Here is a 24351-nt window from a genome sequence, read left to right on the forward strand (position 1 = left end):
TTCAGCAGAGGTGCCATTAGGAAGTGGTAGTGAGTAGCTAATCGAGTCGTATGCCCTCAGGTTCAGTGGAGCTTCAGCCTGGAACTACTATGGGAGCTTTTCTACTCTTTACTGCAGCACCCTACAAGTCAGACATGTGGCAAAAAGCAATTTAAAACACAAAACCCCACTATGATAATAAAAAACTTACTAAGAATAAATCCATCATCCTCCTATGGACTGTGTTCACTGACATTCTGCCTAATATATTTCTGTGGAACCTCCAGGAAATCATCAGTTTTTTATATCATTTTGGAATTGACAGTATGAAGGACAGTAGGAATTGCTACAGTATATTTCTGGAGGGTTGACTACTGTGTCAACAAATTGCCCAGGACATCATCTGAAGTCTAATTCAGAAACCGCTGAGTGTTCCTGAATCATTTAAAAATAATTTTCTGAAAACATAATAATCCTTTGATTAAAACAGCATGTTAGTACATACTCATGTGTCTCTTATCTCAGTCAGATCTCCTAAGAAATGTAGCTTACGGCTCAATAACAGAAGACAACATGATTCCCTTTTTATTGTTATTACTGAAGTATGTCCCAAAAAGAGACATATGCCATCTTAGAATGTGTGGTTTCTGCCATACAGTTCTTGTTAATGCATGAAAATATGCAATTGAAATGCAAATCTGGCATCATACTTCTTGAAATAGGTGGTTTTAAAGCCTCAGTATAGAGTGATTCTGACCTGAACCTAACATAATAAACAGAGACCAACTTTTTATGATTCAAGAGAGATAATTTAATATGCATATTTCATACATATCCTAAATTATATAGATTTTATGTGCTACATTGAAATATTTTTTCCACAAATAGATAAAGGATGTAGTTGTGGCTATAACTGCATTTACTTTACATAGCTAATCCAGAGGTAGCAACTGTTTGCAGAGACAAAAGTGTTTTGCTGAGTACGTACTAAGGCAAGAGGAAGGAGGTCTACATTATGCTTTCAGCTCTTCCATGAAGTAGGTAGATGGCCTTACGTTACCTTCTCAGGGAGCCTTGTTCCTCTTTCTCAATTTGCCTTTTTGCTTTCTCCCTTCACTTTTAACTGATTTTGAACTCATCTAATCAGAGAACAAAACACATCACACCATGTTATTTCCAGTTCAGCCAGAAACTAGAAAGGACCATGATGTGATTCAGCCTAGCCGTGGGCTCAGAGCAAGGCTGGTCCTGAGGCCCAAGAACAGCAGCAGTTCCCAGCTCCCAGGATTTAGCATCACTGCAGTCCTAGCACCTGCACAGCAAGTTGAGTACAGGATGGTCCCATGGAACTCAAAGAGAAATCTATGGAAACAAGAAACGTTTTAAGCCAAATTTAATCATATTATGATGGTCTTTGACTCTCAGCTACAATCTGATAAACTGCTACTAACTGCAGTCAGTGTATGAGTTCACCCAGTAATCATCAATCCAATATCCCTGTATGTTTCTTAACTGAATACAACTGCTCACTAGCTGAAGCAGCACCAGGAAAGCAGTTTACCAGCAAAACTGCTATCAAAAGCAAGAAACAATATTCCACTCTAGGTCTGTATGCTTCTGCTGCGGATTCTTTGAGGAAATGTATCGAAATTTACCTACAGGGTCTCTCACTGCCAGCAAGGATAAGTAGTACTGTAATACAGAAATACAGTGAGATTCTCAAACTGCAGGGACCTCGCAGCCCACACACAGGCTTTCCTCATCCATTGCTGATGCTTTGTTCACAAACAGGAGCAATCATCACAAAGCAGGAGAGCCATTCTCCACAACCAAGTGCAGGTTGTAGAAAAACTTGATGAGATTTTCAGAACTGCCATTTATTAAAGCAACTACCAGAAAAGATGACGACAATCTCAAAGCTGAACCATGAGGGGAAAGTTGTTCACTTTAACTCAAGTGCCATTGGAATCACACACGGAAGGATTGGAGAGTTACTTGCTTGCAGAGAAAGCCCTGCTCACAAAAATTACTGCAGCTCTTTTTTTTCCCCTCAAACACTAAGGATTGCTTCCCATGGCTGTTCAGCCAGTGGCTGAGCATAGAACTGCTGTGCTTCTCAGTCAAACTGTACGAGCAGCAAAACCTCCTGTGAATGTTTTTTTTTCCTGAAGGTCTTGGCCCACGGTTTGCAACCCTTGTCTTCATATAAGGTTCTTCAGTTCACAGGCAATAGGCTTCAGTTAGCAAAACAACTCAATATTAGTGTAAGTCAATGAACTGTCAATACCAAATATTCCAATTAAATATCAAAGTACTTTGAATAAATACCAAACACCAGCAGAGTATTTACTTTTCATTAACAACACTACTTGGTAACAGGAGTTATACCGAGAAACCCTTAGTTTAGAAACATTCAGTGGAAAGCTGTCACAGCCTCACTGCTGACATACAGCTCAGAGGAACCCTGATGGCTGGACTCACCTTGAATAGAAACTGTTCTGTGACATTTGGCTGGCCAGAACACAGTTTGCATTCATGCAGAATTGCCAGTCTCCTGTCTTAAAAAGTCGTGAGCCAAGCCCCTAGATTAAGGCTATTCAGCTAAAATAATATTCAGCTTGTATTAACACCTCAAAGCTGGCAGTATTATGAAGGAGTAAAAAGGCCAGCCATGACGAAGGCAATATTTGCACCAGAATTTCAGACATACAGCTGCACCAATGCACCAAACCCATGGTGCAAGCAGACCTGGAATTCTGTACAAAATTACCCTTCTAACTGCTGAGCATAGTTGCTACTTGCTGCATCTGCGAGATTCTCTCCAACTCCATAGAAAACCAAAAGTGACCTACCATGCCTATTGGTGGCAAAGCTTTAAGTTGTTACAAAAGCTGCACCAAGCCCCAGGAATCTTGTTCAGAGCTCTGGTTATTCTCTGCACAGAGCAGGGCTGGAATGGTGAGTCCCATACACAGACACCAATATGTGCAGCCTGGGCAGGAGATGGACACAAAGCCTCTGCTGCTACACCAGCCCATTCAGGGTCTGCCTTTAACTATGTCATCAAAATGGTCACCAAGAGACACTGTGTAGGACTGTAACCACATCTCACTAAAGAAACACATGGCAAGAAAATAGGCTAAAGAATAATACAAACACTTAGGAAGGAAAATAATGTTTAGGGGTAGTTCTTTTGTTCTAATTTAATTTGTTCTGTTCTGTTGTTTGTTCTAATTTAAAAAATACAAGAGATGCCCTTTGCTGCTTTCTGGCATAACTGAAAGATTTAATGTATGCAAATGAGAAGAAAATGTGGCTTCATTCAGCAGTAATAAGTATCTGCCTGTTGCTACCTTAAAATCACAGCAATCACATCTGGTAACTGCCCTTTTCTCATGTTTCCACTAGTTTTCAGACTTCCTCTTGTGGTAGCTTGAGACTGCGCATCTGGATGTTTTAAACATACAAAGGAATTGCTAGAGCAAGCAAAAGAGAAAACGGTGCAGAGAGTTAAGATGTGCAGATAAGCAACTAGTGCACTGTACAGCTAAAGTAACTGACAGCCAGTTAGAAAAATCTTTTTTCAAAGAGGATTGCAAAAATATAGGCAGAATGAAGACTCACAGTGTATTTGGCTTCGTTTTTAAAGTACTATTAATCCAAGTGTATCTTTTTAACAAAACTTTAGCTGCACCGTCACCAATCATTAAGTTCCCTGGGGACAGCACTCCAAAAACAGACAAAGAGCTAGCAGTGGTAAGTGTTGGTTTCATCTTTGCTTCAGATTTGTTTTTCTTTCATAAGCAGATGTTTCTTTCTTCTTTCAGCTGAGGCTAGGAAATGACTGTAGCGCTCTCTCTCTAGTCTCTGCTAGTGCTTGCTAGCTAGCAAAGGTATCAGCTTTCAGAAGTAAAAACTAGAGCCAAGTAATGTTTCTCCTCTCATAAAAAATTTAAAGGCAGCAAAATCTTTTTCTTTTTCCTTCAGTCTAAGTGTACAAAATAATTTCATTAAATCATTGTAACTGTAATCAACAGATTCCAGTGGTAAGAGAGGAAAAGGGCAAATGTCTAATTTTGTACTTATATCAAATAGAACTGTGGGCTATCAAGATTCACTTACAGAAATCAGGGCTTAATGCATGTATCACACAGCTTTCAGGATCTTGTTTTCCAGACTGTTTACTGTGCACTGCATAAACACAGCTTTAAGGGACAATTACAATTGAAAGCTGGCTCGAGTTTCAGAAGGCATCAGGACTGGTTCTGACTTCAAAAAAACCCTCAGAGGTTTAAAGAAATATTATTTTCAAGATTATAAAAAAAAAGTTTGGATTTCTGAATGTGACATTAGCAAATTATAGCTATAAATCTACAGTATTTTATTTTAACCTCATTTTAAGTCCTGTGGACCTTCATAAAAACAACGATCTATGGGGAAGTCCATTTAAGGGGAGATTGAGATGGATCCTAATTTTAGCATGTAAATTATAGACATTTCTCTTCTTCAGCAGTAACTCCATTTTAAGGAAGATTGAGATAAATTATTCTTATTTCAGAATATAGAGGGTTGGAAGTTTGTCACTGTTCTTTAGGAGCTGGTGTGCATCTTGGGAAAGCTTGCCAGGCTAATGGTCTGGGGGAGGGTAGAGAGAGAAATTCCAGATGGGAGCTGTGGTGGAAAGTTGAGGAAAAACAGATAAACTGACCCCAAAAGGGCACTCCCCAGCCTTTAACAAGACAAATTCACCAGAGCTTTTGTCTTGGCAGCACAGCAGCCAGGGGGTGGGGGCAGCACGTGTGGGAAAAGAAAGGGGAGTCATACACGTCTAATGGTAATTTAACCATCCTTAAATAATCTATTTTCCTTAGACACAGTTAGACTTTTACTAAATAGCAGCAATCCACATCTCCCCTTGTCTCGACTTCTTTAGAACAACCTATTTATTATGTGTACTCAGAGGAAAATTACAAGCTGGTTTAACACTGCAGTTCTGCTTTGTCTTTCTGGTAATATTCTTGGGCAAGGTTAACTGGCTCCTTTTCTCTCACACCGTCCATCTGTACAGCCCCAACACTCAGAATCAGAACACAAATTGCTATGTTGCAGCTGGACCCTGTTTCATTAATGGGCTGGATCAAAATTCCAGATCACCACAGCTCCCTGCTGACTCTGGGGAAACTGAATTTTGCAGTCTAGGCCAAGATGTGGTTTACACAGACACTGCATTTTCTTCAAGATTCTCTCCTCATAGAACAGCTGGTCATGTTCATTTCTCATCTTCAGTAAAATCTCCATTTTAGGAAAAACTGAGAGGGGGGTTAGATTTTTATTCAGAAACTTAAATACAATTCTTTATTGTGCCTCATTTTCTATTTTGTTCATTGTTTATCATACTTACAAACCTAAAATGGCAAGAGCAGCATCCTCTGTCCTCAGTAAAGTTCAGTTCTGATGGTATACCATCAGAATACATGGTATATCACTAGCAGATACCATGGTATATCACTGGCGGATACAAACAAAAGTGTAAGACAATAGATCAAGCTACATTAAAATTATCATAAGAACAAATGCTCCAAACTGGCTTGCTTATGTTCTTAGTGCATTTCACATTAGGCCCTAGGCCCCATTTCCTCTGAGTAGACAGAAACTTGCTGGTAGCAAAGGTGAAACCATTGCGTATCCATTTCTTGCCAGTGTTGTATTCTCCTCAGGAGAAATACCATATCAGAATTTGATGTTATAAAAATTATTAAAACTAAGCAAAATCTATGCTTAGTCAGTAGGTAGATGGAGGACCTCCTGAAGGAAATGGTGTAACATCCTAATTAAATTATTTTCTGATTCAACTATGAACTATTTCCTTTACAGGGTAAAATGAGGTACTCCTGGACTTAATGTTGATGAAATCCAGGTTCCGACAAATTGCAGTCATCAAATGACATTTTCTATGTTTTGTTGATGTAGATGATGATTAGATACATAAAGATTTCCCTCAGGAATATTTATGGCACAAAGACTGAAATGCACAGTCATTTTGTCAAGCTTCTTAGAATCTTTGGTAAAAAAATAGTTCTGATACATTTACCTTGTTTCTTACCTTGGATTTGTACTTAATAATTTGGATACAGTACCTGTTGGTCTCTCCTTCCTATGCTAAAGAGTTTTACCAGAAAAATCAGTAACCCACAACCTTTCCATCTACCAGCATCACTGGGAATGGCTCAGCTTTGTGCCATGCTAAACACCGGTCCAGATGGCCTACACACCAGTTTGGGAACACTCGGTGTTTGATGTGGCTCTAGCACTTCTTTTAGAGCTAGATGTAGAATACTGTTAACCCAAACTGCAGTACGGAATTACTGAAAGCTCAAGTAGAGAGAAAGAACAAGAAGAAGAGAACTGCAAAGTTCACTATATTGGATAAAGCCTGTAAGTCCTGACTGCCAGATTGTTAGTCAGGCTGTGAATGAATGATAGGTAATTATCATTCAAGATGTTCCCAAATTAGCATATTCATCAATCACTTTATCTGCTCTTCATAGGAAATGTAAATTTAGCAATCTAAAACTGTACCTAGCCTAAACAGTGCAACTGAACCTACCCTTGTAACAGTCCAAGCAAAGGCAGCAGCTTGAAAAAACAGGTTTTCTCAAATTTAGTTTGGATCCAAACACTGAATCCAAACCTTCAAAATAGCCATCTGTCTTTGTTTCGGATTTGTTAATTCCCAGATAGGAATAGAGTTGATTAAGATTCTACACAGTTGAAGATATAACTGAAAGTTTTATTGTCTGACTCTTATGAGAGGTCACGCTTTTCTTTTGACGACAATGTTGTCATGACAGGTTTCACCACGTTACAGGCTGCCAGACTACCGGGCATTCGCAGAGGGTGTCTGCCCAAAGACATTCTGTTATTCTGGCACTCAACGCTGAATTTAAGAGGAAAAAAAAATACTAAATCCTAAACAGCTTATGTGTGTTCTACACAGAAGGTGGAGACCACGAACAGATACTTAGGACCACAGCTATTAATCTACAGTTCAAAATAATTATAGAGCTTATTAACACATTTGAAAGACAAGTTGCTTAACTGTAACAATTGCCAGGGAACAGGCAAACCCACTGGTCCTCTGGGACAGAGGGAGCAGATCACAGCAGGCTGATTTAATACACTGAAGTGGAACCACAATGGTGTGTCTGCAAATTTCATCCAGTAGGTCAAAGGTATGAACTGACAGTGTGTCACATGCTCTTTACCTCATTTATTCCTTTTTTCCCCTCTTTTTTCCCCCCATGCATCCCGTGGAGCTTTTAAGTAGGCACATACTGTTCAGATACAGCATTCAGCCAACTGAGATATACCAAAGACTCTTCCTCAGGTCTTTGCAATGGTTGACTCAAAAACAAACACACATGACATTCAAAGAGCTGTTTGTGGTATGAATTAATGATTTTTTTGTGTGTGTGGTTGCTTTGATACCTTAACTTGACAAGTTGCTCAATAATTCAGAGTCTTCCAGGAAAAAAAGTACATGTGATCTAAGACTGTAAGCAGATTTACACATCATAAAGAAACCAAAAGAGATAAACTCATTTTCACTTTGTAGTTCAACATTAAAGGTCTTTGCTTGACTTATTAATAAAGCAATTCCTCAAGCAAAGGTGATGGCTAATAGTGGAAATTATTGTTTAATTAGTAGTGTTGTGTGATCAAGGATGGTTTGTGTCAATTGAGGAGATTCTGCTGGCCTCCGAGCTACTAATAGTTGTAATTTTGAAAAGAAAACTTGCAAATTTCAGATGGAAAGCTAACATGGAATTACAGTATTTATTTGTAATGACTACTTATCTCTTTTATGAATTTTAAAGTCTTTGTTCTGTGCTTTATTATTCCCAAGCAATACCTGAATAAATATTATGGATGCCCAAAAGACAACTGCAACTTATTTGTACTGAAAGATACTTTGAAGAAAATGCAGAAGTTTTTTGGGCTGCCTGAAACAGGAGATTTGGATCAAAACACAATTGAGACAATGAAGAAACCCCGCTGTGGTAACCCAGATGTGGCCAATTACAACTTCTTTCCAAGAAAGCCAAAATGGGAAAAGAACCATATAACATACAGGTACTGTCTGGGTTTTGCTCATACATAACCTGAACACTTTTAAGGACCAACCAAACAAGGCACTTCAAAGTGGAGAAGGTGCTCAGTGTTTCTTGAATTACAGTCTCGTGTTTGGATGACTACTTTACACAAACCTTTAAACAAACATCAGAAATTTCCATTAAAAAGTTTCAGGAATAATTACCTAAAGCTCAGTTTTAGGGTTTTGGTTGGGCCCAAAGAGATTTTGGTTTTGTTCTTTCTCTGCTGCAAGCATCCTATGGGATCTGGAGCAGGAGCGCATTACTTGCCCATCTCCTTGATGGAAACCAAAGGACTGCACAGAAGACAGAGCCCTCTGCAGTCAGCAGTCATAAAAACATTGCTCATCAAATAAGTTATAAAGTAAAACAAATAAACATATTTATTATTTATCAGCTGATAATCTTCAACAATCAGGAACCCAATGAAATAAAATTCAGCTTCAGTAGCCAGTCAGTGAGGAAAAAGTTGTAGGTAATAAAGGGAGCAAACTACTAAATAAGGCATGGGATGAGCATCTATCCCCATTAAACAGATCATCTATCAACATAAGGAACACAAAAAGTTAAATATATTAAATATGCCCATTTGTGTACTGCTTCTGAAAGTTTGACACTTATTTATGACCACAGAACTTTCTAATGACTAAGATGCAATCAAGTTACCACAGTTTGGTAAATCACCAAACTTTTTTTGTGTTTCCATACCTTGGTCAGTAGCAAACACAAGAGATTCCAGCCCTTATGAAAGAAGGCCACAGTATCATACAGTTGTTTGGGCATCTAAGCTGCTCCAAAGTTACCCTACATTTGTCACAGACCAAGCACATACATGCAACCAGCAGCTACTGTCAGGAGAAATCATTTAAAGCAAGACTGTTTCAATAGGTTTGACATATTTTCATTTTTCAGTCGTACTTTACGGAGTCATGAACCAATATAGTTAAATTCAATAATAAAAACATTCCTGTGGATCAGATGGTCTGGGACAAAACATTTAGCAGCAGCAAGAAAAAACAGCAGATTTGTCTTAAGTGCTTGACTTGGTCTGCTGCTCCCTTACTAGTTACAATTCTACATACTACTCATTTTATGACTGTCTGATGAATGCTGGAAAAATGTGTGGCAGTGCACAAAGCCCTGTATTGCTCATATGCTTCCTCTGACATTGTTATCCCTAGGCATAGAGTCGTTTCACCTGTTATGTACAGCAACAAAAAAAAAAAAAAAAAAAAAGGAAATTTTCTTTATGAAGAAGTTAGATGGCTTTAATACAAGGCACTGACATATTCAAATAGAATATACAAACAAACAAACACATAATAAACCACATTCAAGGTCTAGGGCCTTATCCTACCAACACACTGCTGAAGATCTAGCAATCAGTTGGCATAAAACAATATATAGCTAACTACCAAAGTGAGAGAGAAGGGCTGCTTTTTTTTCAAAAACAATCCAGTCTTGAGACTGTCAGAATTTTAGTGAGCTCTTTATCTGGCAAATCTCAGAAAACAGGGATGCATTGGCATGTTCAGGTCTAAAGTGACAGTGTGACTTGCAAGCTTGTTAAGTAGTTTACAAGAACACAAATCTCAAGTGTAATGGAGAGAAAGAATGTAAGGTGTTGTCTTGACAGCAAACCAGCACTGATGCAAAACTGAGTATCTTATGCAAGGCCCACCACCATGCAAGCCTTACAGCCCCTGACTAGATAGTTAATGATGCTGTGTCAATTCCAAACAAAAACTGAGTAGCAACTACCACCTCTGGACGCACTTGGATCAGCATAAAGTCTGTACCTCATGTGGAGCAGCATTACTTCTTTAACCGGTTTCAAAGTCTTTTCAGCATTTTGATCAGTAAGCAACATATACTGGGAGGGAAGGTATGTGTTTCTTAATTCTCCTTTTTATGTCTAAGGATTATAGGCTATACCCCGGATTTGGATCCCGAGACAGTAGATGATGCCTTTGCCCGAGCCTTTAAAGTCTGGAGTGATGTCACACCACTGAGATTTAACCGAATAAACGATGGAGAAGCAGACATTATGATTAATTTTGGCCGATGGGGTACATTTTCTATTTTTACATGTGTTTTTGGTTTTGTTCCTTTCATTAATCCTTCACATTGGAATGACTTACCCTCAATAAGGAGACTCGTGAGCCTTTCTGGCAAATCTTGTCCTGGCTTGCACTTGGCTCATGCTGTCTACGATCTAATTTCACTAAGACTTTTTTTCCTAAAATATATATACATATACACACGTTAGAGAGAAAAATGTTTATAACATATCCTTATTCTATATTTATCTTTGCAAAAGAGGATTATTAGGAGTAACATTTTATTTTTAAATTTACAAACCAGAAATAGAAATGGGAAATACTGATACAATTTTCAGATGCAAGATGGCTTTTCACAACAGAAGACTACATAATGCCATCATCTTCATTTACACCTCCATGCTTGTTTTTCCAGTGGCAGTGGCAGAGGTCCTAACATATGGGGAGACCTTAAAAACAGATTTGAGACTTTCAATTTATCTCCATAACTGGTCTCTGTTCTTTAGCATAGCAGACTAGAGGCTTTCAACACATTCTTTGGTCTTGAAGAATTTCTAAGTATGGCTCTTAAGCTGAATCCTGGTTTTAGTCCTGCTGATGATAAGCAACTTGATTCATTTCAGTTGCGCATGCCTTCTCAATTAATTTTGGTTTCCTCTAACAGAACACGATTTTCAGTGTATACCTGGGCATTTCAATTTCTAACAGTCACAGAATTTTTAATACTAATGAAGACATTTCTGAAACCAGTCACTTGGGAGGTAGACTTTGCAAGTGAAGCAAACAGTTTAAAGAATAACTGAGCTCTTTGTAAAAGCCTCCATTTCAAGTTGGTCGTCTTTGCTTTAGCTACTGATGAGTTGACTTCAAAAGCTTCAGAGATTGTGCACAGAACCCAAAACTTCAGATCCTCATCCAGGCTGGCTTGGTTCATAGGGCAAGCCTTACAAAGGCAGAAGTGTTCCTGCTGATTTTAGCACTTGCAGATTACACTCAGCTCAGAAATAGTGGGAGAATTTTTCCCACAGTCATTCATTATCATCACCTTATTGCCTACAAATTCACAGGATTCGGGACATCCACAAAGTTGTTCATTTTTCAGCTTCTCTTAAGCAAAGAACAGGAGTAAAGATTCTAATTTCACATCAAACTCTTGCTCCCTGAACAACTGACACACTAGTCTACTGAAATGAATGAACTGAACTAGTATTAAGAGGCTGACAGCAGCATGAAATCAGTGCAACAGAGCAGAGATTCAGGCCTGTGTATTGAGGGTTTCTGTTAAATGGAAAGACATCAGACTGAAAAGCTTGAAATGATGCAACTGGAGATGCTGGCAGCCAGCTTTGCTGCACAGGTCAGTGTGGTGGGAAAGCTATGAATACCAGGGTTATGCCCTTGCCAGCCTGCCTTACCCACACACAGTGTACTTCCAAGAAAAGCCTACAGTGCAATAACAGGAGAGTTACTTAAAGTGCTGTTGCCTGTGAGCAGCCTGCATCTCAGAGTGGTTGATGTGGGGAAGGGACAGGCTCATTCACAGGACTCCAGGTGTTGAATAAGAGCTAGATTTCCAGAGATTCTCTACTGAGAAGCACTCAGATGATTTGCTTTCCCCAGTATACCATGCAAAGAAAATAACACAGCGATCAGAGGTGTAACGGACAAAAGAAACCGCAAAAAAGAAAATCCACCTTTACTTTCAAATCTGTGTTTCAGACTGATGCAAACTCTGAAAAAAATACCTCTCATTTGCAATATTTTACAGCTCCTGCTAGTCTCCACTGAGAAATAACAGCACACATGCTGTTGCACATCCAGTGTACAACATTTCACTGCTCTTCACAGTCTGATTCCCTTTCACAACACTTTTGTTACATAAAATAACATGCTGCCACAACTGCAAAACTGTCACTTGAAGTTCTTTGCAAGAATTGGCTTTCTCTTCTCTATTTCAGTCTTGCGAGCCCAGCCCATACCACTCACTAGAATATCTGTTGCAGTCTTGGATGAGAAAGTGCATATAATCACCATCATTCATGTATCCATTTTGACAACTGAGGTCATTAGAAACTGCTTTTTTTGTCTGATTTCTCCTGCAGAGCATGGTGATGGCTATCCGTTTGATGGCAAAGATGGTCTCCTGGCTCACGCCTTTGCGCCGGGGCCAGGAATTGGAGGAGACTCCCATTTTGATGATGATGAACTGTGGACTCTTGGAGAAGGGCAAGGTACTAAACTTCTTCATGTTTCAGAACATACGCCTGCTAACTGTTTCAGGATGTTGCTTCAGGAACTGCACTAAATGTTTTCATTGACATGTCAAAAAGTCTTAGGAGACAATATCACTACAGATGAAAATAAGTTCATACAATTTAAATTGTTCTCAACAAAATGTTTATGTAATTCCTAAATGTTTTCTAGAATTCCCATTCCTGCTCCTCTATCATTACCCCTTGAAAAACTGAACTAATAGACCTGATACCTCAAAGCCTTGCTGAAGGGTGGAAAAGTACAAAGCCATGACTGATTTCGAATGCTTCAGTTCTCAGGTGCCCAAGATGCAATATTGCTACTAGGAGGCAGAATGCTGGGAACTTTTCTACTTGTATTCTCTTTTAACAGAACCTAAGCTATGATTCCAGTCTTTAAAAATTGAATGAACCACCTGAATCAAAACTTATGTACTCATGGTATCTGTCAGAAACAAATGAAACATAAACCCCTCATGCACAATGGGTTAAGAACAACTTCAAGAATCTTTAGTAGGCAGTAATCTTTATAAGGAAGTAACCAAAGACTCTTGTGTGACCTTCGACAAGTGAAACCAAGCAGCAGTAGCGTGGCACACGTTTTATCTACTTAAGCTTCACCACAATCATATATTACTAACTGTAATTCTTTCACTGTAAAATAAATTGGGAAGCTAGGAATAAGAATACAAACTCATGTTAGCTTTTCATTTCAAAATCTAGTTTTCCTCAGCTGTCCTCCCACTCAAAGGAAATCATTGAACTTCAATACAAAATAGCCCAAACCCTTCACTTTGGCTTTATTTTATCTCTAGCACAAGCACTGATGGGTAGCTGTAAGTAACTGGTAAGCACCCCTGCCTCAGAGCAACAACAGTGAACAGGAGGAAACTTTTTTCCACATGTGCAGATATCCTACACAAGCATCCAATTAGTCACTGCCATTAAAAGAAATACTACAGATATGCCAGTTGTTTGTACAGAACAGAGCACCAGTACTGTAGACTTAAGTGTTTAAGAAATAGAAATAAAACCCAGGATCTGTGTGTGCCTGCATTACCACCAATTCACTCAGTGCACCAGCAGATCTCATTCAAGTCAAACTGCAAATACCAAAGTCATTTATGAGGCACGAGGTATGTTGGATCTCATGCTCAACATGAACATGCTGCCTAGAAACTTTCAAAATATACTGAATATTCTAGACCACATTACCAAAGAAACTCAATTATTAAACATATTAACAGCATGTATATAAGTTTGCATTGCCAGAGTAACACCACCGCATTTATTTTTCTGGGCTGATTTTAAGGACTGTTCATTCTAACACTTCACCATGAGTAATATCTATGTAATTCTTTCAAAATTACCAGTTATTACTTCAGCTATGATCACCTTGCCAATAGAGAGACCAATAACATATACAATTTCAAAGCAGAAATCCACACTACATTTACACCAATATCCTCCAGTCAGTGACTCATTTCAGCATTGCATCTGTTCTCTTTGCAGTGGTTAGAGTAAAGTATGGAAATGCAGATGGTGAATACTGCAAATTTCCCTTCTGGTTCAATGGTAAGGAATACAACAGTTGCACAGATGCAGGACGTAATGATGGATTCCTCTGGTGTTCTACAACTCAAGACTTTGATGCAGATGGAAAATATGGCTTTTGTCCCCATGAGTGTAAGTAAAAAGTCATTTCTAGTGTTCCTCTTCCTCCTAGATTGTTCCCTTACTTGACTGATCTATCCATTCTCCTTTTACTTTTCTCCCCACTTCCCTTCTGGTAGATTCAGATTTACTGGTCTTTAGTATCCCCACTGTAATTAAGCAGAATCAATTGGTGTAGAAGAGTATGTAATTGATAATGGCCCAGGCCAATTCCTTTTTCTAAACACAAGAAAATACTGAAAACATGCCTGAAGCAATGCAGGCTCCATTCGTACGTCAAAGATACAAAGGTTCAATTTCACAATCCAGGAACAAACTACATTAAGGATAAGGTCAAATTCAGGAGTGCGCTGAAGGACAGAAATCTCTCCCTAAATTGCAGGCCAGTCCACTGATAATTGCACTCTTTCAAGAGCAGCAACTGCTAAAGTCTGGCAGTTAGGGATGAAATCCATTCAGGCAAATTTCTAACCTCACGTATCAATTTACTTATTTTAGTAACTGGTAGCCCAAGTCAGCCCAGTCTGGAAGCCCTTTTCATGCACCATGACAGTATCATCACAAATCATCCTATAAATGCCATGTTGCTGCTTTTCAAAATAAAAACAATTGAATTTCAAGTGGTTATCCATGCTGGTAAGAAGGGATTTTTATGTTAGTACACTACAAATTACTAGCCAAAACAGCATGCACTTTTGTAAAGTTTAGATTTTTATTTTAATGTATGCCTTAGGACCCTTCATTAATGAAGTAGTTCCAATTGCTCGTTTTACATATAGGATCAACACTATTTCAGAGATCATCACTGCATCATCATCTGGGCAAAAATGTTAGCGGGCCTAGGACAGCTAGGACCATACTTAATTTCTAACTTTTTAGAGGATCCTTGCCTTTACAAGTAATTTATTTCACGTTTGGACTTTTAGGATACAATCATTAACAGACAGGACAATTTGTATTGTGCCATCATGCTGCTATTACTTTTTCTACAATACACAAAGCATGATTATGATTTTAAAATGAAGTTATAAGCCAACTTGTCCCCCAGTAAACGTTGGGAATTTATTCACGTTCTTGAAATTCTTGATTAATCTGAAATCTTGTGTCCAGTAGATAATTCATTACTGTACAAGTGTTAATTTGATCTCCTCTATATCACACAGTAGGGAGACTTCAGAGAAGCATTGCATATAACTGGCTGTAGCCTTGATGAATCAATGCCAGAAGAGAAAAGGATAGAGAAAATAAGGAGCTTTTAACCATTAGCTTTGTTCCAGTACTGCAGTTTCCCATATTTATTTTTGCCCTTTGTACATAACCAATTGCTGTAAACTTCTGGGAGCAAGCAGTGTTTCATCATTCCTATTACCTGACACCTGAGCAATGAGCACACAGCACCACTATAACTGCTGCTGCTATAACAGAGCAAATAATGGCAGTTATGAAAGAGAGAAAAACAGAAAATAATGGAACTTTCGCTGGACTCATGATAATCATGCTTGGAACAACAGCATTAAGTTTATTTTCAGGACTATACACTTCCCAAAAGAAGATAATATTTCTGTATAAGCAAGCTAACAACTGTCAGAGAAAAATCTGTTGCAGAATATGAACAGTCTTTTAGCATTTATATGTGTACAATCAATAGGTGTACAACTGTACAATCAGTAGGTGTACAGAGGTTAGGTTTAGTAAGATTATCATGCTGGAAAGACAACCAAAATAAACAGAAACGCTCACCAGTGTCATAGGGCCGCAGCAAACTCCACGAGGAGCAATCTCCAAAAGAGATCCTTCCGAACTGGCAGTCAGCTCTTAAATGGGATCTAGGAGAGTTGCAGCCAGGCTCCATCCCTTCCAGTAGCACAGAGGAATTGCCTTCACCTGTGCTCCTGCAGCTGACTCATGGCTTGCCTCAGGTAGTCAGAGGTTCAGGCCGTGATCAACAGATCCCATACAATACGTTAAAGAAAAGTATGCTTTTCTTTTCAAAAACCTAACTGCCCATTCTATACCACATCTAGAGCTGGGATCTACCATGGTGATGACTATTTCTATGGGCATAGCAGATGAAGAAGGAAGAGCTTGAACTTCTACCAGATTTCAGTTAATGACAAGAGATTCTGCAATTACAATTAGCTACATTCCTTGCAGAACTCGCCTCCTCAGTCTAACGTTTACTTCAGTAAATGGCATGTGCACACATGCACAGAACTGCACAATCATTCTTTCCTTTCCTCAAACTTTGCCTTCTCCTTTACTCATTCTCTCCCCACCCTTCCTCAGATCTCCCCTCTCATAGGTTAATCCTTCCAGCTGGAAAAGAGCAGAACTGGGTTTATTTTTTTAAGATAGCTGAAATGCTCAGAGGCTATATGAATTAGGCCTCTATTACAAGAAGCTGGACAAACAGACCTCTGCATACCATGACTGATACCTTTGTAAAATGCTGAAACCATACAAGACAGAAAATATGAGCAGTGAAGCACTCTCAGTAGGAGTTGGTTCTGGAATTTGGTCTTCCTGGAAATGCTTGTATCAAGGTTTCTGAAACGGAACAGAACGATTTCAGCCTTTTGTTTCTGATGTAATTGTTTTGCAAGATCCTTGAACAGTTCTGCACAGATGTTTCTTATTAAATTCAGAGCAGCATTGTTCACTCATTATTCCAAGACTCCATTTGCTAAACCCTGTTAATAAATTCAGATAGGGAAGGATTTACATCATACAGCTTGTATTGGAGGCAACATTCCTAGTTGTCAGTGTTCGTTTCTGTCTTTTAATTCACGAAATTCAATTCACCTCAATATGCCACAGTGCTCATTTGGAAACATTTTTCTTAAAGCTGTGGTACTGCACTAGGCCTTTCTAAAGTTCATCTCAGATCTGTACCCTCATTTTGCAGGCTGACTCAGAAATCGCTTTTTAAAGATAAATGGGAAAGCAGAAAGTTGTCTATGTACTACCCAAATTTTATACAGCTGTGTAAAACCTCTCCTTTGCCATATGGGATCAAGGGACGTTGAATCACTCTCCCTACCAAAATCCACTTACAGTACAGGGAGTTAAGGTTCCAAATCTTGGCCCTCCAATACCTAACATTACTGCTATCTGTCTTACTCCAGAGCTTTCCACATCAACAAAAGACACATAAGCTAACCAGCTGGTCGCACGTAACAGTTTATTTAACCCAGTGGGGTTCTCCCTGCTATGCCATCTTTAATACCAAGATCTTGATTCAAGGCAGCAGGCTGGACAATGTCCTGAATAGGAGAAACAGAAAAAAAATGGGTTTCCTCTGCAAGTCCCACAGGCCAGATACCTCTCCTTGCACCAGTCACCACCTCCTGTAGGCTGTCACTGCAGCTTGACTCACAGGTTGGTTACAGCCAGCCTAAATCTGCTGTTGCAACTGTAGAACTTCACAAATTTTGAAACTGTTGAATTTACTATGAAGCAGAACAAGAGACAGGCCCTTTTAAGATCTTACAATCCACTAAGCTCCTTGCTTATTTGTTTTGGGGAAATAGTCCCTTTAATTCTCATTTACATCAAAGCAAAGACTTTTCTAGTAACTGCTGGGGAAGGAATCCTTGAAAACTTAAACCTCTGATATTACCATCACATGATGTTACGTCAAACAAAATGAAAAACTGTCTTTTGACTGTGACTCAGAAGGACTCCATGAAAAGCTGTACACGACTGACTTTCTTTATGTTTTCTGCAACTAAGCCATGTTTTAACCTTTTCTTTTTTTTAAAAAAAAAAAAAAAAAAAAAGCCATTAAAATAGAATTTGCCAGATCCAGATTTGGAAGCAGCCCATGTGGTAAATGAGTCATCTCAAAAACTTAGATTCATTTTGCTTTCCAAATCTATCTTTTAAAAAATAAAAAGGTTTTCTCCAATCAGCACAGACACAGTCCTAGTAAATATGTTTCCTATTTTCTTGCAGAATATTAAAAATACAAACATTTGCAGCTTGCTCTTTTGGGGAGGCACAGTGTGTGCTGCCGTTACATCAGTGAGCACCTTTTGCCTAGAGATAGGAACTCTGTGGCTGCCTCCATGTCAAAGATGCAGAAGGACCTAGAGAAAAGCTTGGCCAGATCTGAAGTTCAGAACACCCACCCACGTGAGCCAGGCCTGCAAGATCCAAGTCCTCTCTGTACTGGGGTAGGAACTCACGTCAGTAATGTAGTGGTTCATATCCTTGATTCTGTGGCCAATTGCTGATTTAAGTGGAAAAGCAAAATGAATCATTTGTGTCACAATATCCCATCGTCAGAGCCCTTCTCAGCTACCCTTCGGCCAGAAAAAAATCTTGGCTTATTACTTATTCCTACTCTAGAAGGTAAAGCTTGCTCATAAACATTGTCTCTTCCCAGCTGTGTATCAGACTAAGCAAAGACATAAACCCTCAAAACCTACACAAAGACACTGGGGCTACAAGAGCTATTTGGTCATCAGAAATGATAGCAGCAAAGTTATAAACAACTTGGTAAGCCTTCCTGCATAATATTTGGGTTTTAGCTTTGAATTTATAGCGGGGGAGGAGGAGAAAGATATCCTCCTGGTGATCTTAAAAAGGCCAAATCATGCATTCTTTACACTGGGAATTCACAAAGTTCATAGAATCATAGAATGGCTTGGGGTGAAAGGGACCTCAAGGACCGTCAAGCTCCAACCCCCTGCCACCAACCTCCATATCTGATACTAAACCAGGCTGCCCAGGGCCTCATCCAACCTGGCCTTGAACACCTTCAGGGACGGGGCATCCACAACTCTCTGTGCAGCTGTTCCAGCACCTCACCACTCTGATAGTAAAGAACTTCCCCCAGTAGCCAATCTAAATCTTCCCTCCTTGAACTTAAAACCATTTCCCCTTGTCCTGCTATTATCTACCCTTGTAAAGAGTTGATTCCTCTCCTGTTTCTAGGCTTCCTTTAGCTACTGGAAGGATGCAATAAGTTCACCCAGCAGCATTCTCTTCTTCAGGCTGAACAAGCCCAACTCCCTCAGTCTGTCTTCATAGTTTCATTCTGACGTGCTGTGCTTAAATCTCAAGGAGAAATAGTATGTGGCAGCTTGGAGGATGTTTCTGTCTCAGTTTGGTGCAAGTCTGGCCTAGCCTTTTGCCCTGAGGTTTCCTCCCCGACCAGCACAGGGCATTCACATGGACAATTGTACCACTGAGGATTCCTGCCCATAGAGTGGCTCAGAGAAAAGACAGGCAGATTCAAATCTTTTGAATGCTCTGAACCATCTATATTTTCATGCAATTCAGCCTGGATGCAATTCCAGAAATTTTACTCCAATCCTAGAACAGGTCCCAGGACTCTTGACTCAGTTTAACCTACTCCATCTATGTGAGAGACTTGCAGTTCTCACAGATGAGCCATGGGACCTGTTTGTGTATGTGCACAGACAACAATCAGCCCCTAGAAGATCAGCTTGGGAGCACTAACAAAGCAAAAGGCAGGAGGATCTCCCTGCGTTCAGCTTTGTTAGAGGAATCTTGCTTGTCTAGGGAGTGCTTGAGCACAGCTGTGTGGATGCTTGGAAATGAGAAGCAAAGCCTAAGGGAAATGCCTCCAGGATATAACATCTAACTAACTCTACCACAAGCTAGCATCTTAAAGAAGCATGAAACTTAAACAAAGAGCTATTAGGAAAACTGTCCAAGGCTCTAGAGAACATTTTTGATGAAAGGTAAACTAATTAGCAAAGCACTAAGGAACATGGATGATTTTATCAGAATGGTTTTCAGAAACCCTGATTTAAAGAAGATATATTACATGTTTTATGTAATGGGACAGGCTACAGAGGATTCATACAATCCATACTGCATTCCAACAGCTTAGTAGAGTTTTCTTCCTTCCCAGTTAATTTGTAGTTATTCCTTTCTGCTCTTCATTTCCCTCCTAGTGATACTATACCACATCCATCTCTCTTATCAAAATATTTTTGGTGTAAAATAGAGGCTTTAAGTGAACAGTGCACAGAGTGTGTACCTAATCACTGTCAAGACCTCAAACATCACCACTGGCCCATTATGATTTCTCACGGATTCTGAGCACTGTGTTTTAATATTTTCCTCTTCTGGTTTCCCAACAGCACTTTTTACAATGGGTGGCAATGGTGACGGACAGCCATGCAAGTTTCCCTTTAAATTTCAAGGCCAGTCCTACGACCAGTGTACAACAGAAGGCAGGACAGATGGATACCGATGGTGTGGAACGACCGAAGACTATGATAGAGATAAGAAATATGGATTCTGCCCAGAAACTGGTATGAGGAACACTGTTTGCATAACAGTATAATTTGTCATTGTTTTAAATAACAAAAATACTTTTTACACCTTTACCAGAGCATATAGAAGTCAGTGAGCCAGGTACGACTTCAGTATTGGTGGCTATGAGCAATCTGTGTAAACGATACTGAATGTGGCATGCAGTACTACAACACATCTATCCAAGATACACAAAAGTCATCGAACCATAGGACTAAATGTCTACCACTGCATGATAATTATGAGTAGATTACAATTTGTTAATGGCCCTAAAAGAGAAGACTCGTGACAGAATAAAGCATGAGCAATATTTTAGCTTGCAACTCTCAATAAGTAATATTTTAACGTTTTCACATGGGAAAAAATAAATCCTGTTTAGTATGGTAAACTTGACCTAATGGATCTTTTTAGCAGATCAGGGGAACTGAGGAAAATGTTTCATACAGGAAAATAAATCTCTGCTTTCTTTACAATTTTTTTAATGCATATATATTTTTAACTTGAATTACATGAATTTTATTACACAAAAGAACAAAAAAATAGCTTTTTGTAGCTTGGCATTTTTCAGTTTAAGGATATTGGCTACAGATACAATTATTTAGACTTAATGAGTTAGTAGTTGTGGTTCTAAAATCTCAGCCTTTTGCTGGAGGCAAGGTGAAGCTATGCTCATGCACAACGGGCCATAAGCCTCTGCGCACAGCTGGCACAACCACCAGCTGAGAGCACACGGGTGTACCTGCTTTTCCAGTCTTGTGAAAATGCCCTACTCATTTGAAATAGGGATTTGTATCAGTGGTTTCCTGATACTTCTGATATTCAGGAGTAACCTTTCAATTTTACCTTACAAATGATTTAAAAAGGAAAAAAATAAAATTTAAATTGAAGAAAGGATCAAATTCTTTGTAACATGCTACATAGTTAAGAAGATGAAAATCTGAAGCATAGGTCAACAGGCAAAAGAAGCAATAGAATTCACAGCTCAACAAGAAACTAGAATCTATATATCAAAACTCCTGGATAAAGAGTCTCTATTACTGAAGCAATGAAATACATGTTGTTTAAACTTTTTTTTTTTTCTTTTTCTTTCTTTCTTTTTTTTTTAAATTTATTATACATTACCATATATTTTGGAGCTCTGAAAAGATTTAGGGGAAATTTTTTGCAAGTTTCTGCATCAGTATTGTAAAAAAAACCAAATGTTCAATTAGAGAAAGTTTGAAACCATAGGTTTTCAGAATGCATCTTGCTGTCAACATAAAGCAATTCCTCAATCTATTAGATATGACCTTTTGACTTCTCCACTGGACCTTTTTTCTTTGAAAGCTTATATTTCAGTGGGACAACTAACAACCACTTGATGCTCAGTGGCCCTTCAAGTTTTCTGACACTAAGCCTACTGCGAATCTTCCTGAGCTACAGTAAGACATCAACTGGAAATTATCAACAGCATTATCAAAATGACAACATAAAGATATTTGCTATGCAATCTTCCTCCTCAAAACACTGCTACCCATTTCCTTCTCAAAGCTGTACATATCAGGCACTTCTTGGCCAGCACTTCTCCTTCCCACCAAAACAAATGACAAGTTCATAGCAATGGCAATAGCTAGACATTTCCCTCTTTTCTGTGTTAGAGGATTTTCTTCTTAAATAATGCTTTTAATCTTACTCTTGACATTGTTAAGAGTATTTCAGATTTTCTGCTCACTTTGCCTTTTAATGTTTAGCTTCAGAAAAGAGACATCAGATTAAGCTTACAAATGGGATTCCCTTCTCACTATTTCTGTACCATTTTTCACAGCCATGTCAACAGTTGGTGGAAATTCAGAAGGAGCTCCCTGTGTATTCCCCTTCATCTTCCTTGGGAATAAATACGACTCCTGTACAAGTGCAGGTCGCAATGATGGCAAGCTGTGGTGTGCTTCTACCAGCAGCTATGATGATGACCGCAAGTGGGGCTTTTGTCCAGATCAAGGTAACACAGAGCCATACAATGGTAACAACATTGTGAGCTGGTGACACTGTGAAGATTTCATTTTCATACATCATTCCTGTTTGTTTGACTACTTCCTCCCCACCCAATATCTGAGCAAAACCCTTACTTTGGAATCTGAGAGAAATCTTAAGAAGTTCCAGAGTTGGTCGGCCTGAAACAGATTTTTTAAAATTGTGATGAGAAAGTATATGTCTAAAATACAGTAACAAAAACATTATAAAAAACAAAACTCAAGTTTTTATTCCATGACCAAATTTTCCCTCAAATTTAATATCCGCATGTACTGTAGTATAGCTCATTATGTAGTATTTCTCTCATTATACAGGAATGAGACTCCAATGCCAGTCAAATCAGGAACAAACACTAAATGTAAAAAATGAATCCATTTGGAACAGATATTGCCAGAGATGAAAGGGAAAAAAAAAGACTACTGGGAATTGGAGAGCTCTGCTAAGTTTATATAGTGAATACAAGTATTGAAAGTTAATTGTGTTAATCCTTGCCCTTCTTTGTAACATTGATAAAATTAAATGATATAAACAGCATTTTACACATCTACAAACAAGTGCTACATTCAGGTTTTTGATTATTTTCCTTTTTTCTTTTAGAAGGAAAACAAATGCCACATTTTAGAGACTGCTTGGACATAACTGACAAAAAATGTTCCAATGACAAAAGATTTTTTAAAACTTAGTCTTTGGTACAACAGGGCTGATTCAGGCTTCGTTTAGACACATGACCTGTTTGAGACTTTCATGATTTGGAATTTAGATTGCAAGTTTAATTCTTCTGTGCTTAAAAAATACGATTTTATTTATTACACTTTCTTGTTTCAAGGAGGTATTAAGATTGACTGTGTTCAAAGATACATGCGAAACTCCAGCAACATCAGCTGTAGAAGAGGTTTTAGACTCTCCTGAAATACCATTCTAGATCTATGTATGACATACGTATTTGGAGGCTGTAAATGCTAACTATTTTGTTTAGGATTGGGAGACTTTTGACAAATGGCGAGGAAAACAAAACAGAGACTAACCTGCATGGTGCCTTTTTATTTAGATACAAGGCAGCTGATACTAACTTGCTGTGTTATCCAGGATACAGTCTCTTCTTGGTTGCTGCCCATGAATTTGGCCACGCTATGGGATTAGAGCACTCGGAGGACCCTGGAGCTCTGATGGCACCAATCTACACCTACACCAAGAACTTCCGACTTTCTCAGGATGACATTAAGGGGATCCAGGAGCTATATGGTAAGTTGTCCCTCATCAGCAGAATTCATCAGGAATGTATGGAGCACAGGTTGAGTTTTGGGTCTCAGAACTCGCAGTAGATGACAATGCACAATATCACAAATGCCAGAAACTTCCTCTGTTTCTTTCCCGGGTTGCTCCATATTACTACCAGGGATCTTACTTTAAACAAATATCACAATTTAAGGATGAGGAGTCATTAAATTTATTGCAATAACAAGAGCCTCCAAAACCCCCTGACAAATGGCTTTCCAAGACAATGAAATGCTGTGTTTTCCTCTATCTTGAAATATCTGATGTGGGTGTTTTTGTCTACACAACCCTGATCTTCCCGGCTCACAACCCTTCCCCACAAGGGCAAGAGTTTGTTTCCTGTCCCAGCTGGAAAAGAGTTCACATTGACTTCCCGCTACTCAAGTTATGTAGTCACAATAACATTTGCAGATAATGTGTGGGAGATTACAGCTGTGTGTAAACAAATTTGGAAGGCTCACAGATAAGTACTTTTATGCTGGTATATCTTTAAAATTCATTACTTTTTTCACAGACACTTAGTAAAATGCATAGAAATAATTTTGATTGAAGGCCCATCTTTTATCCATTTTCCTCCCTGCGGAGGCAAAAATATCCTACAGTCAATTAAGCAGTCTAGAAAAATGCATTTCATTTCTCTTTCTGCACTTCATACTT

At 38.8% G+C, this 24351-nt stretch overlaps 1 protein-coding gene across 1 annotated transcript in view; it reads left to right on the plus strand.

Moving 5' to 3' along the window:
- Positions 1–3591: 3591 nt before the first annotated feature.
- The window catches only part of MMP2 (matrix metallopeptidase 2), a gene marked incomplete at both ends in the record, with an annotated part of 34324 nt that continues 13564 nt past the window's right edge, over positions 3592–24351 (plus strand). Inside the window, 8 exons of the mRNA XM_079541627.1 lie at positions 3592–3735; positions 7886–8112; positions 10053–10201; positions 12295–12423; positions 13957–14130; positions 20235–20408; positions 22214–22387; positions 23506–23661. Coding sequence (XP_079397753.1) covers positions 3592–3735; positions 7886–8112; positions 10053–10201; positions 12295–12423; positions 13957–14130; positions 20235–20408; positions 22214–22387; positions 23506–23661 — 1327 coding nt within the window. The remainder of the gene's footprint in view (positions 3736–7885; positions 8113–10052; positions 10202–12294; positions 12424–13956; positions 14131–20234; positions 20409–22213; positions 22388–23505; positions 23662–24351) is intronic.

Source organism: Tetrao urogallus (genome assembly GCF_951394365.1).
Source record: "Tetrao urogallus genome assembly, chromosome: 12".
Lineage (NCBI taxonomy): Eukaryota > Metazoa > Chordata > Aves > Galliformes > Phasianidae > Tetrao > Tetrao urogallus.